This window comes from Morone saxatilis, unplaced genomic scaffold, assembly GCF_004916995.1.
Source record: "Morone saxatilis isolate NCDOM2014 unplaced genomic scaffold, NCSU_SB_2.0 Contig24, whole genome shotgun sequence".
Classification (NCBI taxonomy): Eukaryota; Metazoa; Chordata; class Actinopteri; family Moronidae; genus Morone; species Morone saxatilis.
In genome coordinates, this window is record NW_023339807.1 from 12,960,824 (window position 1) to 12,977,085 (window position 16,262).

A 16,262-nucleotide genomic window follows, 5' to 3' on the forward strand; every position below is an offset into this window, starting at 1 on the left:
GGAAAGACTAGCATCCCAATGTAGGATACATGGCACAAAATACATCATCGAGGAACAACAGCAAGGATTGAGTGTAACATCAACAAAGGTGATTGACCCTGCATTGACTTATGAGCACTTTATACACTTTATACACTTACATTATTGTCGCTTTATGATTGCATTTATAGAGGTATGCTAGGTGTTACGCTAATGCTTTTTTCAGTATTGTCATATCTAAATATCTGACTGAATCTTGTTTGACTTTTTTTTTGTGCTTCACAATCTGCCATTATTTAAGCCTCTTGTATTTCTGAAAAACAAAAAAACAACAAAAACAAATTTGATGTGTCTGATGTGAAGGAAATTAAATGTGGAGTACTATAACAATACAGTGTTCCAAACACACTGAAGAGGTTACAGCTGTTAAGTGGCTAAGTTCAAAGGGACAAGGTGTTCCAAGATTTGTTGCATGAAGTTGTTGGCTAGGAAAAATACATTTAATTAGTTAATACAATATTGCTACATGGTTGGTGCTGTCTATAGAATTATTGACTTGTATGTTAATAAGTAAATAACTAGTAATCCTATAAGCAGTTTAAACATTCTTATAGTCAACAACAAAGTAACCTTATTGTCTTTCGAAACACCTAAGTGATGCTGTGAAGCTCAACACTTTTTTTGACCTATGACCCTACACTAGGCAATGTCCCAGCGAGCAGATGCCTCCCAGTGTGGCGGGGTTGTGGTCGAGTTTGAGTCTGACGACATCAGGGATGCGAGAGCTAAAAAAGCTAGGAGTATACCAGGTGAACTCAACTTTAAATCCAACTAGAATTTGTGCAACGTGTTTGTAGCCTATATAATGTGTGCTTATTCGATTTTCATGCATTTCCTCGTAAGGTTCAGCTCTTATCTACCTCAAGGGTCCCAAGTTTCTCATCTATGTCAGTGGAGCATTGTCAATGTGGGTAAGAATAATTTCCTGAAGAAAAACAGATTCCTGGAGAAATAGATAAGACATCGAAACTAAAATAACTGCAAGGTAGTCTACTTACTGTAAACCGTGTGACAGAATATAGACAGCACCTTGCAAAACAACGCATAATGATGACCTTTTGTGTTGTGTTAAACAGGGTGACCGCATGTGGCACTTTGCAATCTCTGTGTTCCTGATTGAGCTGTATGGCCGTAACCTGCTGTTGACTGCAGTGTTTGGATTGGTAGTGGCTGGGTCAGTGCTCCTACTTGGGGCTTTGATTGGAGACTGGGTTGATCGCAATCCCAGGAATAAAGGTACGCACAACAATTTCACATCCATTTGACATTTTAGCATGCAGTACATCATAGAACAGTGATATAGATCAGTGGATCTCAATCTTGGGCCCAGACATCTGCTGGTTTCCTATCACACCAGGTGGTAAATTGCATTCCCCCGATGTCTCAAGTGTAAATCAGCTCCTGATTTGATTGCTAGCAGGACTCAAAGCACAAGGTTCACAGCTACTGACTCATATATGCAAAGGCAAGCATTGTTTTTACAGAACATATTATCTATGTTCTGAGAGTCTAAATCTACTTTTTTTGTCCCTTTTTAGTTGCACATGCATCTCTTTTCATTCAGAACATCTCAGTGACAATATGTAGCATTGTGCTCATGTTGGTGTTCTTATATAAGCAAAGGATTGAACAGATCTGGGATGGATGGCTTACCGTAAGTAGACACTAAATATTAAACTAACAAATTTCAAAACTTGATACTATGTTGATCTGCAAACAGAACACTCACCATGATTATGGCACAGAGGAGTTATTGCTGCCGTTGTTCCCTCTGTCATGTGTCCCTGTTGTCTCTGCTTCTGAGCTTGTGGCTACTCTGTACTGTCATAGTAACATGTTGCATCGCAAAACTCACACAAGGTGGTTTGTTATACGGTGGTGATCGTCCTGGCAGATGTGGCAAACCTTGCAAGCACAGCACTGACCATTGCCATTCAGAGGGACTGGATTGTGGTTATCACTGGCTACAACCGAGGTCACCTAGCTGGTGAGGGGATTCATTATCTGTTAAGGCACATGTTGGCTTGTATTCCATGTTTGTCACGGTATGGGTTAGCATCACTGCTGGTGCATGATAAATACTTGAACTGCAAGTATTGATACGTTTCTGCTCTTGCTGAAAAGTCCTCTAGTGGAAGAGCATTAACCTCTGTGTCTTTGATCCTAACAAAAGGAATGAATGCAACCATGAGGCGGATAGATCAGGTGACTAACATCCTGGCCCCACTAGCAGTGGGACAGGTCATGACCCTGGCCTCCAATGTAGTCGGCTGTGGCTTCATCCTGGGCTGGAACCTTATATCTCTCATTGTGGAGTTCTTCTTCTTGTCACGGGTGTACCGCATTGTCCCTGCTCTTTCAATCAAACCACCAGTGGAGGAGGAGGATCAGGTGTGTCTGCAGAGGATGGAGAGGAGAGGGTCACAAGGTATGGACTGATCTTTTTTTTCTTTTCTTGAAGGTTTTTGACCTCCACTGTATTCCTAGATTTTAACATTAGAATGCTTTGAGATTTACATGCAACATCTATAATTAACTGCAGGTGATTACGCAATGCTGGCCAGAATTGGTATTAGTAACAGTATACATTAGAAATTACTTTCTCTTCAGTCTCTTCAGCCAGAGAGTTCAGTCAACTCAAATTTGAACTTTGAAATTCAATTTAAATGTTGACAACAATGCTTCGATAGCAGGTTTGAGTAGTAGACATCATTAAGGGTATTGATGTAGCGAGATTTGTGCCGAAGGATTTTCATGTGGCCTAAGGGAATGAGGGAAAAAAAAAGAAAAAGAAAATCACACTAGATGACATCAGGAAATGTTGTATACTATTAATTTTTCTTTTAAATTAAGTCCTCCAGTTGTATATATCAAAGGCTGTAATTAGCCTGGAGCCATCTTGTACAGTGGGCTTAATGCCATAAATAGTATGAGTTCATAAATTTCATTCTATACAATAGTAGACAATCAAATAATAAAGGACTAAAAGCATCAGATAATAAAAATGATCATTGAGGCATACATTATTTTAAGACACAATCCTCAGTTTGTGTACAGCACCCAACTGACAACGTCTGCATTCTACATGCTGCCCATGTAGAATAGTGTAGATGGTCTGTATCTGACAGCTGATGTGGACTGACATGGAGCAGAAACAGTGCAGAACACCAACTGAGGATTGGGTCTTAAAAATTGACGAACAGAAGTGATGGATGACATTCTTTTTTCTCATCAGAGGAAGGTAATGTTGCACAACCTCAACCTCTGACAGATGGTAACTGCAACACAAGCCTTCACCTAAAAGAAATCACCAACCTGCCGCTGTGTTTCCGGAGGTTTCGCTGGCTGGTGAGCACCTGTAAGGACGGCTGGAGGGCCTACTATCGCCAGCCTGTCTTCCTGGCAGGAATGGGTCTGGCTTTTCTCTACACCACAGTCCTGGGCTTTGATTGCATCACCACTGGCTATGCCTATACTCAGGGCATAAGCGGCTCTCTCCTCAGTCTGCTGATGGGTGTATCAGCTATCACAGGGCTGATGGGCACCGTTATGTTCACCAGACTCAGGAAGACCTATGGCCTGGTTAACACAGGCATCATCTCAAGCTGCCTCCACCTGGGCTGTTTGCTGCTGTGTGTGTGCTCTGTGTTTGCCCCTGGCAGCCCTATGGATCTTAGCTTGCTGATGCCTTACATTACCCCCAACTCTACTGAGCTTGGAAGGATGGTAAGCCAAAGGCAGAAACACACTTATCCTCTGAGGGGAGGCAGCAATCAGCCACTGCTACCCGACCGCTCCTCCATTCATTGGACCAACAACACTGTGCTTTTTGACAATGTGCCTGCTGGCACAGCGCCAGAATCTTACATCTCCATCATCCTGCTGTTCTTGGGTGTCATCACAGCACGCATTGGTGAGTAGACAGACAATGTTGGGCAATGAATAATAACAAATTGCAGTACAAAGATTATGTTAATTTAGAAAAAGTGTTGCCACTACATAGTTTATCCACCAGAGAGCACGGTCAAAAAAATGTAAAATGTCACACTCAGTAGTGACAATTACAGTATTTCTCTATTTTAATTTTGGCATTTTAACCTTCTCTGTCTACAGTAGAGTTACAATGTCTATATATGGAATACCCCATAACCACTCCCACGTTCCCCACAATTACAGTATTATATAATTACACATTAGGGGTTCTTGGAAAAATGCCAATGTCGGTTTCAGCCTCAAAAAGCTGTTATGACTCCTGGCTAATTTAATGGCCAGGTCAACTTTTAAACCCCCTCAATGGCATCTGTGTTTTAGGTCTCTGGTCCTTCGACTTGACAGTGACCCAGCTCCTGCAGGAGAACATCTGTGAATCAGAGAGGGGTGTGGTGAACGGGGTGCAGAGCTCTATGAATTACCTGATGGATCTGCTTCACTTCATCATGGTGATCTCCGCTCCACAGCCACAGCACTTTGGCATCCTAGTTATCATTTCTGTATTATTCATCACCACTGGGCACACTATGTACTTCCTGTATGCACACAAAGCCAAGAGAAAACGCCGCCTCGACACATAAGGAGCAGACATGGCCCACACATCCAGGCATGAGATGCTTACCAGCACTGAGTCCACTCTGCACCTGTGAAATGAATGTCTCCCTCCTGTTCCTTCAGCAATCTTATTGCAACACTCCACTCCCGACTTAGCCATTCATTTCAGCACAACACAGCAAGTGCCTGTCCCACCTAGGTTGCTTTCTTCCTGCAAGGCCGTGTGCCATAGCAGCAAACAAGAACTCAGGTGAAATAGAGTGGGAGACACGCTCTCCCTTCGTGTACATAAGTTGAGGTGGCTACAATAACTGCAGCAATGGTACCTCCAGGGGAAATGTCCTAATCTAACAACAGGACACAAAGGTAACGGCTAAGGCACCAACACATGCCTATGCAAACCCTGTATGATTACTGCAAGACTTTCATCAAACAAGCCTGTTAACTTACATAGCTTTTTGGATGGGAGGGTGGATGGATGGAGAGATTTTTCTAACCTTCACTCAGTAAAGAACTGGTGTTGTGAGAAAAACTTAACAGTGATACATGAAAATACAAACAAGACGAGACAGTACTTCTACAAGTGGCATCGATGTTACTGATCCGTCCACTTGGAAATATTCCAGGATGTCCAAAAAGGAACATAAAGGGAACTTGATGTGAGACTGTTTGATAAAAAAATAAAATAAAATCAGAAAGGCAGCCCCCCCCTTTTAATGGACAGAAGTGAAAGGATAAAGTATTTCCTTCCCCTGGTTTGTTTCTCTGTGGATGAATCAAGCAAACATTAGCCTTTCTTTTATGCATGTAAACTTGGCTTATGGATTACAACAACAAAAACACACACATCACATTACGCCATGTACTTTTGTCAAACTTTAGTAAACTATTTTATTCTAATTGCTTGTGTACTTAGATAAATACAAATAGTTTCCAAACTTTCTTTCCTTCCAATATAAAGAGTGATATTAATAGTTTTATAGAAATCCAAGAGGAAAGCAATCTATATTTTGTGACATGTTTGAAATCAGTGATAGCTTTATGTGCATAGCAAATGTCGATCACTGCTACTGGCAGTGTTGTATTACACTTTGCTTAATTATTTTGTAGTTCTGATGAACTAAACATTACCTTACCTCATCTAAGAACAAGAACACTGTTGGGAATATGACTTGGGAATTACTCTCAGCTACTGTATGTTTTCATATCTCCTTCATGTACAATGGAAATAACATCAAAGTTAAATCTTTTGTCATACAACCAGCAACACTCAATATATTTGTATTGTACTTTTCCTGTGAATTTTGTATTGCATGTTGTCCTTATTTTTCAGACTGATAATTATGGTAATAAAGATGACTGAAGATGATCTTGCCTCAAGTTGTGTAGTAAAATGCTACACGTGGGACACTGGATTAGTTTTTACTAAGTCATCTAAATACACTGCAAAATCTCAGTCATGACATTGTAAATCCATTTGGTCCTATTCACAGCCTGACACTTAAATAAAGTCGCCAATTCAACCTTCACGAGTTGATGTGAGGACTGGAACAATTCCAATAAAACAGACAGCCACATGGTTTAACATTGTCTGTCCCCTGTGGAGTGTGCATCTACATGTACCTAATCCTTAACTCCCATGGGGTTATTAGAGATTTGTCTGAACTTCTTTTAATAACCCCTGAATTTGCAGTCGAACCACTAGAGAGTTATAGTACCACTGGTGGAGTTAATTGATTATCCATCGGAATCAAGCTGTAGCACCTACAAAGCCACCGCGGTTGTTGGCAGAAATACCCAAAGCGTAAAGGGGAGACTGAGGACAAACATATCATAAGTGGGGAACATACAGTAGCCATATGCAAATGTAATGTCCTTCTGTGACCAGTAGAGGTCAATGTCACTTTAAATGGTTATTCACATGCCAGTGTAGAAAAGCTTTTGCTCTTTGCGCATTATTACCTTAGAAATGGGACACAATACACCCACAGTATCTTAACACAATATCTTAATCCTCAGACTTTCTATACATTTTCTGCACCATTCAGGAGTGATTATGATACTGATGGCTATCATCAAGAGGGAGACATATGAGGGAGACAGAATAATGGAAATACAAGAGGGAATGCATCCAGTATTAAAGGACGTAGAAATTCAGCCTGCACTCCAGATATTCTCATCTTCTATGTCTCATATCATCATGTGTAAGCTAATTTTAATTGTAGTATTGAATATCAATAAATAACATAGGATGCCGAGTGATTGATACCTGCATCACTAACACCACACCAGTCAAATAGAGTTCCAATATACTAGTTTACCACAAGAACTGAATTAGTATCAGCAGCTGAGTTTGTATGGCTACTGGAAGCCCCTCATATTGTTATGTTGTTTTAAATCCATGATAATGATTAGCGCTGCAACTAACAATTCTTTTCATTATTGATTAATCTGTTGACCATTTTCTCAATTAATTGATTAGTTTGGTCCATAAATTGTGAAACTAATGTGAAAGATTATCACTGTTTCCTCAAATGTCATGTTTTGTTCAAAACCCAAAGATCATAGAGGACTATAAATACTGTCAGTGGGACCAACCTGACTGTGCCAGGTAGTTGGTGATCTTGCAAGTCCAGCTGGTGCACAAGGTTAATAGAGGACTAAAGAAACCAAAAATTGTTCACATTTGAGAAGTTAAAATCAAAGACATGTTTTTCTTAGAAAATTACTCAAAATGATTTATCTATTGTTAAAATAGTTGGCGATTAATTTAATAGCTGACTAATCGATTAATTGACAAATTTTTGCAACCATAACGCCTGTCTGCTAAAATCCCTATTCTATTGCAGCCCTAACGTTTTTTTTTTGTATATATTTTTTGGGAGTTTTTTCCCTTTATTTGATAGGATAGCTGAAGATAGACAGAAATGGGGGTAGAGAGAGAGAGGTGACGACACGTAGCAAAGGACCACAGGTCGAACTCAAACCCATGGCTGCTGCACAAGGACCCAGCCTCTGGACATTGGACGCCTGATCCACCAGGTGAGCTATTCAGGCACCCCATTGCAGCCCTAACTTGATACACTAAATTAAAGTTAAAGCTAAGTAAGGCTTCCAGCACAATGACTGGCAGTGTGCAGTTACCTTGGTAATGAACAGAAGCCATTAGCAGGATGGTAAATGCAACTAGCCAGGAAGAGCTGTTGTGGGAGTGGGAGGCTGTTTTACTGGAAGCAGTACATTCAGTACCACTGTAGAGCTGATAAATATCAAGCTTGAAAATAAATATGTACAAGTTAACAGTCTATTCTTTTTTTGCCCTGTGCTACTTTACAGGAGTCTAGGTTTTGTGTAGTGCAGCTCACAAAACCTCCATTAAGCTGAAAAGTAATAAAAAGCATGCTAAATGTTACATTAAATCTGATGTTATGTTTATGAATAATGGAAGTCACGAAAATAATTTTAACCAAAGCCAAAGTGAAAATGAACAGAATTACACTGAACAAATGTACCTGGCATTGCAGGAAGAAACTAAACTATATGGTCATATAAATGTAGATATTCTAAAAGGGCCACTTATACCATCTCTGGTGTCACGGTCAGTGTTGATCCAACAAATACATCAGAAAATAAAGCTGTCGTTAAAAATGTTTGCTCAAGGGCACTAAAACCCTTAATTCACCTCAAAGTATAACACAATACAATTTAACACCAAAAACTACTTTTTCTACTACTTTTTCCTTAAGGGACACCTTTTCTATTATTTATTAAACTGACAACCCCTGACTAAGTGACATATTTTATAGATAGTTCATATTATATTCAAAACTGTATAATGAACCCAAATAATGAACTCTTAAATTAAATGATTAATTTTGAGCAGATTATTTCCTGTTTAGAGAACTTTTTTTATACAATTCTCTGTCTGTATTATGTATTTTTATTACTTTTTTTTTTTAAATACGGACTTAATAGGCTTTTTTTTTTTTTTTTACAAATTCAGTATTTACATGTCCCTGATAAATTAAAATTTCTTCACAGACATGAATTAAAACATTTTCTTACACCACTTTAAATCAAGAAGGCCTTGCGACCCCTCCCCCCTTGATTTTAGTGACCCCTAGTAGGGGTCCCAACCCCCAGGTTTGGAACGACTGGTTTAGGAGATATTATTGCTGTAGTCCTTTGTTGTTCCCTTGAACTCAGCCATGGGCCTTACAAATTAGCCTCATGTCAGAAAGACTACTATCACAATCATTTCTCTTATGTGTAATTTTGAAACTAAAGCAAGGAATAAATACAGGAAATATAGATTTCATTCATCATTTATACACTATGTGGTGATGTCATTGTTCCTGTTGTTTAGTATCTTCTTTAATTTTTACGAGACTGCGCAGCTGTTGAATTTTTGTACTTATTATTTTGGAAATGGGGGAGGGGGGTACTGTAACAAGCTCAGTAGAGTTTCATCACTTTTTCACACTGCTGCAGGCCAACAGTAACAGTGTATCTCCCATCGTTGTCATGGTAGTCCCTGGTTAAAGACAGCACTATTAAAGCGAGCTCACTAACAAGTCTGACTTTAGGCATTTTTCACTTACTTCATTTACTTGAGAAACTGGGTCAGTGGTAGCACATTAAAGCTAGAGTTGTCCTCCTGGCTTTGTCTCACTAAGGTGCAGGAAGGAAGACGGGCAGGAAGGTTGTTTTTAGATATTTAAGGCTATTAATTTCCTTAGTTTCTATCCTATAGTGGAACAGTATAGAATAACAGACAGTAGTACGTACACTTGTTAGGTTTACTATCTAAAAATGTTAAAATCAAGGATGTGGTATATGAGTTTCTCTTCTCTATCGATTAAAATCATTTTTTTTAACCATTAAGCTGAGGATAAGAGAATACTTCCTTTTTTTTATTAAAGATAAGGAATGCTCATCAGCACATTCTCAATTTAAAGAACCAAAATATGATGAATGTGCCAATAAAGAGTCGGGGGGATTCAATTATTCAACTGAAGTTATGCAGAAACAGGTTAATATCCACTTTTAAAGACATATACTGTATATTAGGGCAATGTCCATCTTCCTAATCAGTTACTTCGAAAAGAACAAAAGAGCCTTGAGGAATGATCAGTCTCAACCTTACATGAAAGAGAAACACCACCTAGAGATGGGAACCTTTTTTCATTCTGCCGTTTGCTGTATCAGCAGTTTGAAACAGCAGCACAATTGAATGGCTTTGCAAGGACCCAGTCAAGCATCACAGTGCTGACAGAGGTGGAAAAAAGATATAACGCTAAGAGATTAAGTGTTCATACGAAGAATTAATGTCCTTGGTTTACCTTGGTCAATACATGTAGGATCACACTGGTCCCTCTGTAATTATGTTAAGCAACTGACAAGCTTCATTTAATTAGCGACTGTTTGACAATTCAAGGATCTTTTATAAAAGCAGACACTAAACAGCAGTATGGAGACAGCTCGACAAAATATAGCTTACTTGTAAAAAAACAAAGCTAGTATTAGGGATACAACTAAGATTATTTTTAATAGTTATTATAATAATATAGTTAATATAATTAACTGATGTAGAACTGAAACAATTTGTCATTTCATTAGTTTGTTGATCATCTGAAAAGAAATCAGCAACTGATTAATCGTTTTTCAAGCAAAGACAAACAATTCTTTGGTTCTGGCTTTTCCAATGTAAAGTTTTACTGCTGTTCTTTGTCTTATGTGATAAAATCTTTGGGTTTTGTACTCTTTGTTGTGAAAGATGAGCAGTTTGTCACTTTGAGAAACTGTGACTGTCATTTTGAAGCCTAAATGATTCATCAAACTGAGGAATTCATTCAATTCATTACAGATTAATCCAAGCTCTAAATCTATTGTTCTGTCTTTAAAATGTCAGAAAAAGCTTTTAATAATGCCCATCATAATTTCCCAGCACAAGTTGACTTCTTTAGATGGATTCTTTTGTCTGACCAACAGTCCAAAAGCCATAGATATTCAATTTACGTTAGTAATCGGTTACCAAATTTGTTGTAAAGCCCTCAACACTACTTATTAAAAGTCCCTTATCAGTTCTACTTGCTCCTCCAAATATTGGGCCCATGGAAACATACTCTGTACAAAATGCTCCACATGGCACATTTACATCTGCATTAACTGGCCCCTCTTATCTCTCTATATTATTATTGGGTGATGAATATGTGGACAATTTACTCCTAACAATTATGTGACATTTCTATACTTTTGTTCTTGCTAGCTAGTTGGTGACGTTCATTTACTGCATTGCATTCACTCTGACTGACAACAGCTAAATATCGTTTTAGTACTTGTGCCTGAATAACCTTAAACCTCCACACACACATAATATGTTCCCACCCTAACAAGTGTTTGACCTTCCAGTGTAATGTGCCCTGCCCAGTCCTCTCTCCTGCTTTCGGGAGATTTTTAAACTTCCTTTTTGGGACTTTCTGGCTCACCAGATGTTTCCTGAGCCCACCGTGTTCCTAACTCACTCCCCTCCCCAGTGGTGAAAGGCAAGGGAAGGGCAGAGAGAGAGAATCTGTCATTCACTCTCAATAAAGCCAAGCACAGAGAGATACCTGGAGTCTAACTGATGAAGTCTTTTTCTGCGTGTGCCTCTCCGCTACAGAGCTGACCAAGGCATATGGTAACTGGGATTTACTTTGGCTGCAGTGACAGAAGACTCTAACTCATCTTAACGGCATACACAGAAAAACACACAATATTTACACAGATTTTTGAGCTACTCACCTCTTCTTACACTTTTTAAAGAGTAGTGCGAGCTCACACACAGGGGTCCTGCTGTTTTGCCTGGTGGACAGCCAGTAGTTTGCTGAGCCAGCGATGTCGTGGGACTGTGGTCTGAGGTACATGTTCTCCATGTCCCCTGGGCTGCAGCAGGGGAGCATGTGCATCCTGCATGACAAAGAGGACTTGTCCAGACTGGAGATGGTCCAGAGACTGGCCAAGGATGGGTGCCGCTTCCTACAGAACCACAGCAAGGGCCCAGAAAGGACAAGCGAGGTGAGATACACAACAATAATGCCGCCTCTGTCCGAACATTCGTTTTTATAATATAGTATTTACAAGACTTTTTCTATCAACTCTATTCATAAAATAATGGACATAGAACTGCAGTGAAATGCTGCACTCTTTGGTGTATTTCCCAGCAACAGCTATCTTTGGCCTTGACACAGTGACAACATCAGTCAAGCTGCTTATCTTTATGTCATTACGAACCCTACAATTAGCAGACTTTATCCTTGAATATTCAGCTCTAGAACATTTTACTCTGGGCAATACTGTGGTGTTTTATGCTGCAGTTTTGTGAGCGTTGTGCCCAAGCATCGTTTCTCGCACTCCCTGCGGTGTTCCATCCATCAAACTGATGTTAATTTGTTGTCTGTTTTTACTGGCCTCTATACATTCGATAATGTCTCTGCTTTCTCTAAAGATGAATGTTGTCATTTAGATTCTGTTGAGACTACAAAAAGCTCTCTTCAGTTAAATATAGTAAAACAGTTTCTAGACTGCTTCAAAAGAGATGTAAGGATTAGATTGAATATTTCAAAACAGTTCATTTATTTCAGTTATGAATGCAGTGTATCCATTACATTTAGAATTGGCTAGATGTATATACAGTTGCCATACAGTTGTCATTACAGAAAGTTAACATGCATTTAGAATATAGTAAGTCTCTATCAGTGTGGCAGCATCGTCAGGTTTCTGAAGGGTTTTCACTTCAAAGCACTACCATTTACCAATACTGCTGCCAGCTCTGATTATTGGGAACAGAAACATAACTTAACGTACTGTACGTTCAGTTCAACCTGCGCACTTTTTTAAAAATGATTACATCACCTGCCACTTGGCTGCGTAGGAGATGTCTGATTGGCTGACCTCATGTTGGGCTCAGCTTCTCCCTTCCTGCCAGCTGTATCTGTGTGCTGAACTAAAAAACAATGGCAGGAAAAGTTGACGCAAGTGGCTAGACCACCATGCCAAGACATTGTATGGCTTTAGGGTGGATTCCAGTGCATCAGGTTTCTGACCTTTTCTGCAAACTAAAGGCTAGATCTCCTATCAGTGTTGTTATTCAATATAATGACCTTTCATCTGCAGTAAGCCACTAATGAACAAATGTTAGTGCTGCATAATACAACAATAAAAATATTTGTTTTGGTAACATTCAACGTGCCAAGTTTCTCATATTGTGAATTCTAAATAATGCGAGTATACCAATGGCACGTTTGTATGTGTCATTTATGTAATGCCAGCAGTAATGGCCAGATATGCTGACCTTGTATTTAATACTTGACATTATCTAGAAATATTAATATTATGTGGGATTATCCAGCAGTGTTTCAAGATTATAGAATGGTTTAAAGTAATCCAATAATGCTACAATGCACATCCTGTATTACATGTGAGTCATATAAATATCTAAGCCCAGACATCAAAGAGCTTAGAAATCTGTTACATCCCAGCTGGGTGAAATAGGGATGCTTAATATACAGTAGGCTTCATGTCTGTGAAAATGTGTAAGATATTTTGGCGCAGGATCATGAATGTATTCTTAAATTTCGAGCCAAGAATCTCTTCTTCTTTGGTAGTTTAGTTTTGTCATAATTCATTTTGCTTTAAAAACCCATCAGGTTTAAATGTAATAGATTACTGTTTTGACCTTGGAAATCATTTGTTCTTTTGTACTTTTAGTTTGCTGCTGTTTTCAATTATTCAGAAGGTATCAGAGTTGTGCACAATCTGCTGTTGGATTTGCTCTGTACATGTGATTAGAACACATTGATGTTGTTCTCTGCCACAAGAAGCATAATAAACATTATGTAACATATAAATGTTTTTGTTTACAGCATATTATAGGAGCTTAATGAATTAAACAGGAATTTTAAGTTAATTACTGTTGTAGATCAGCATCAAAGGATTCTTTGAAAGCAAGATATATGAATCATTGGACTATTCTTCCTCTTATTCCCATTCTGTATGATGCACACTATTCCTTGAGAGCAATTAAGTGCAAATCTGCACCCTGTCAGGACTGACACCTTCCAGCTCCCTTTAAGTGTTTCATACCATGCATGCCAGACCTGCTGCATTTGAGACATGCAGACAGAATGCGTCCGTCCAGCCAGCGAAATGCATCTGGAACTCTGAAAGAGACAGTAAACCCTTTGACAGGACATGACTTTGTGCAGAGGCCTGATAAGTAATGTTTACCCTTCTGCTGACGGCGTCCATGTTGGGAGGACTTCAGTGGTAGCTGTGCATCGAGGTCACCTCCAGGCTGGGGTAGGAACTGTGTGGTCCCGGCACTCTGTGTCATTACAAGCCTACACTCTTAGATGGCTGATTGTGTTTTTGTATTGGGACACTGGTAACCACACAGCCCAGTGTGCACTATGTAGTGGCCTGCAGCAGTATAGGCAGGATCAATAATTCATTGTGAGGAAAGGTTCGTTTGCTGTTTGACCCGTTAGCGGTACACTGAGACACTCTGTTAATTATAGTTAAGAATTCAACTTGCTTTGATGTCACGCTTAGTGACACAAAAACAGCGTACTGTGATGGAGCTAAAAGTGCACAGTGTACGTCATGTCTTGAGGAAAATAGAACCGTCTAGAATGTCTTTTTCCTAAGAACCAGGATGCTAATCAGCACAACCTTCCCTTTCTGGGTATTTCCTGGTTCTTTGCTTTTCATCCCACACCCTAACCTTACGTCATACTGTACATCCTGCGACTAGGATAATAGAGGCTGTTATACCACAGGACGCACCCTTAAGTATATGAAAGCAATTTCACGCATGCATGTGTATGTGTTTGTATTAAAGTAAAGAAGGAATAAATTCACAAGTTTTAACTTTAACAGATATGTAAACACTGCTTAGAGTCAGGACAGCACTAAAGAAACATTGCCATTAATGGTCGTTTCTGAGAGTCTGAAAACATTGCTGCTGTTTATACATGTGACTGGCGCACTGTGTAATGTCAATGCTGAAAATGTGGCCCACCCAGTGACGGACACAGTTGTGTGTCTTTGTTGTATTAGGTGGTATATGTGTGTGTTTATATGTTGTATTAATGCATTCATCTGTGTATGTGTTCTATATTTACAGTACAGTGTGTCTGTTTATGTATGTATGTCCACAGATCCCAGATAAGTGTTAATGTGCCAGGAAGTCATGCTTAACTGAAGGGCTCTGGATGCTTCTCTGCAAAAGGCAATTAGGACCGAAAACTGCAACCACTTCCAGCCAGTCTGTCTGGCTAATTGCATGCACAGAAGCTTGTGGTGCATTGACTGATGGCTGAGGAGGGGGGTGGGGGGGTTAGCTGATGCAGGATGCGTGCACTATACAGTGAACTCCTCATTAAGACCAATATCTCTGATCCAGACCCTCTATTGTCAAGCAGCTAGCAGGCATCTTTATACTGCAGAGATGCTGCAACAAGCCATTTTGTTTCAAATGTGGCGTTAAAAAAGTTCAATTACTTATTATTGAAAAACATCACTGAATATCCAGGCTTGGCCAGTGATGTACAGCATTATATCCACCAAACTTTTGAGCTAGAAAACTGAATATAGCTACTCTTTACTATAGTTAAATTTAAGCTTCCCATGGCAGTCAAAGTGGATGTATGTGCTTCTCATTGTTGATTATATTTGCTTGATACTGTCTTTTAATATGCTGAAACAAACATCACCAAACATACCTACATGGATTATGGAGACTACTAGATTACTAGATCAGTTTTAATAATAATAATAATTAAATGTATTTTGGTCTGTAAGTAATTACACAAAGAAAACATTTGCTGGTTCCAGCTTCTCCCCATTTTATATCTTTGGATTTTTGAGAGTTGGTCGGATGAAACAATCCGAATTGGTATAACAATTTGTATATGTCAGCTTGGGCTCTGGGGCATTGTTCGCTATTTTGTGACATTTTGTAGACTAAACAATCGATCAATTGAAAAAGAACTGAGTGATTAAAATATAATGGAATTAATTGTTAGTTGCTGCCCTTTATCTGACTGCTCTAAGTCTAAACCTAGAGAGGAAGGCGTTTAGAGCAATTGTTGGCCTGGTGAAGGTTTAAGGAGTCGTTTAGAGGACTTTTACTGAGTCTTTCACTGAGGCTTTGATTGATAACATTGTGGCAATGTGTGACGGCGTGACCGAGAGAGAGGCAAAGTGAAACAGAGAGAGTGGGAGACAGTAGGGAACATGAGAACGAATTTATCATTCACAGCACCTCATGTTGGTCATAAGACGAGGACCGACCATGTGAGTTGAAGTCTAAACTAAGCTCCCAACCACTAAACCATTGTTGGTGTGCAGAGTTTAACCAACAGCTTGAAAATAGATTGTCTCCAGACACCACCCATAATTTAATAGGCTCTACGTAGGAATCAGTAATTAAAATTTGTGTGAGTCTTTTATGTTAATCCCTGAATGGGCTCCACCGATAAGGACTGAATAATGATATATGGAAATTCTCTTTCATTTACAGAGCTGGCTTTGACAGAGTATTATGATGGAAATCAGTGGTGATTTGTGTGAGTGGGAGAAAATTCAGGGGAATCTCCTTGGTGATAACACCCCCCCCCCCTTTCTCCCTTCCTCCT

General features: G+C 39.4%; 2 protein-coding genes across 2 annotated transcripts in view; both read left to right on the top strand.

The window, feature by feature from the left end:
- The first annotated feature begins 516 nt into the window (after nucleotides 1-516).
- Nucleotides 517-5,266, top strand: si:ch211-254p10.2 (solute carrier family 40 member 1). Its single transcript, XM_035671586.1, has 8 exons — nucleotides 517-788; nucleotides 883-950; nucleotides 1,116-1,275; nucleotides 1,578-1,693; nucleotides 1,900-2,026; nucleotides 2,213-2,467; nucleotides 3,281-3,952; nucleotides 4,351-5,266. Exons 1-8 carry the CDS (start codon nucleotides 686-688, stop codon nucleotides 4,608-4,610), a joined length of 1,761 nt encoding a protein of 586 aa, XP_035527479.1. The 5' UTR covers nucleotides 517-685; the 3' UTR covers nucleotides 4,611-5,266.
- A 5,882-nt stretch (nucleotides 5,267-11,148) lies between these two features.
- LOC118335610 (rap guanine nucleotide exchange factor 5-like) overlaps nucleotides 11,149-16,262 on the top strand; it is a 19,740-nt gene continuing 14,626 nt past the window's right edge. The window contains exon 1 of the mRNA XM_035671985.1: nucleotides 11,149-11,640. Within this exon, the coding sequence (XP_035527878.1) occupies nucleotides 11,461-11,640 (180 nt within the window). The 5' untranslated portion in view covers nucleotides 11,149-11,460. The remainder of the gene's footprint in view (nucleotides 11,641-16,262) is intronic.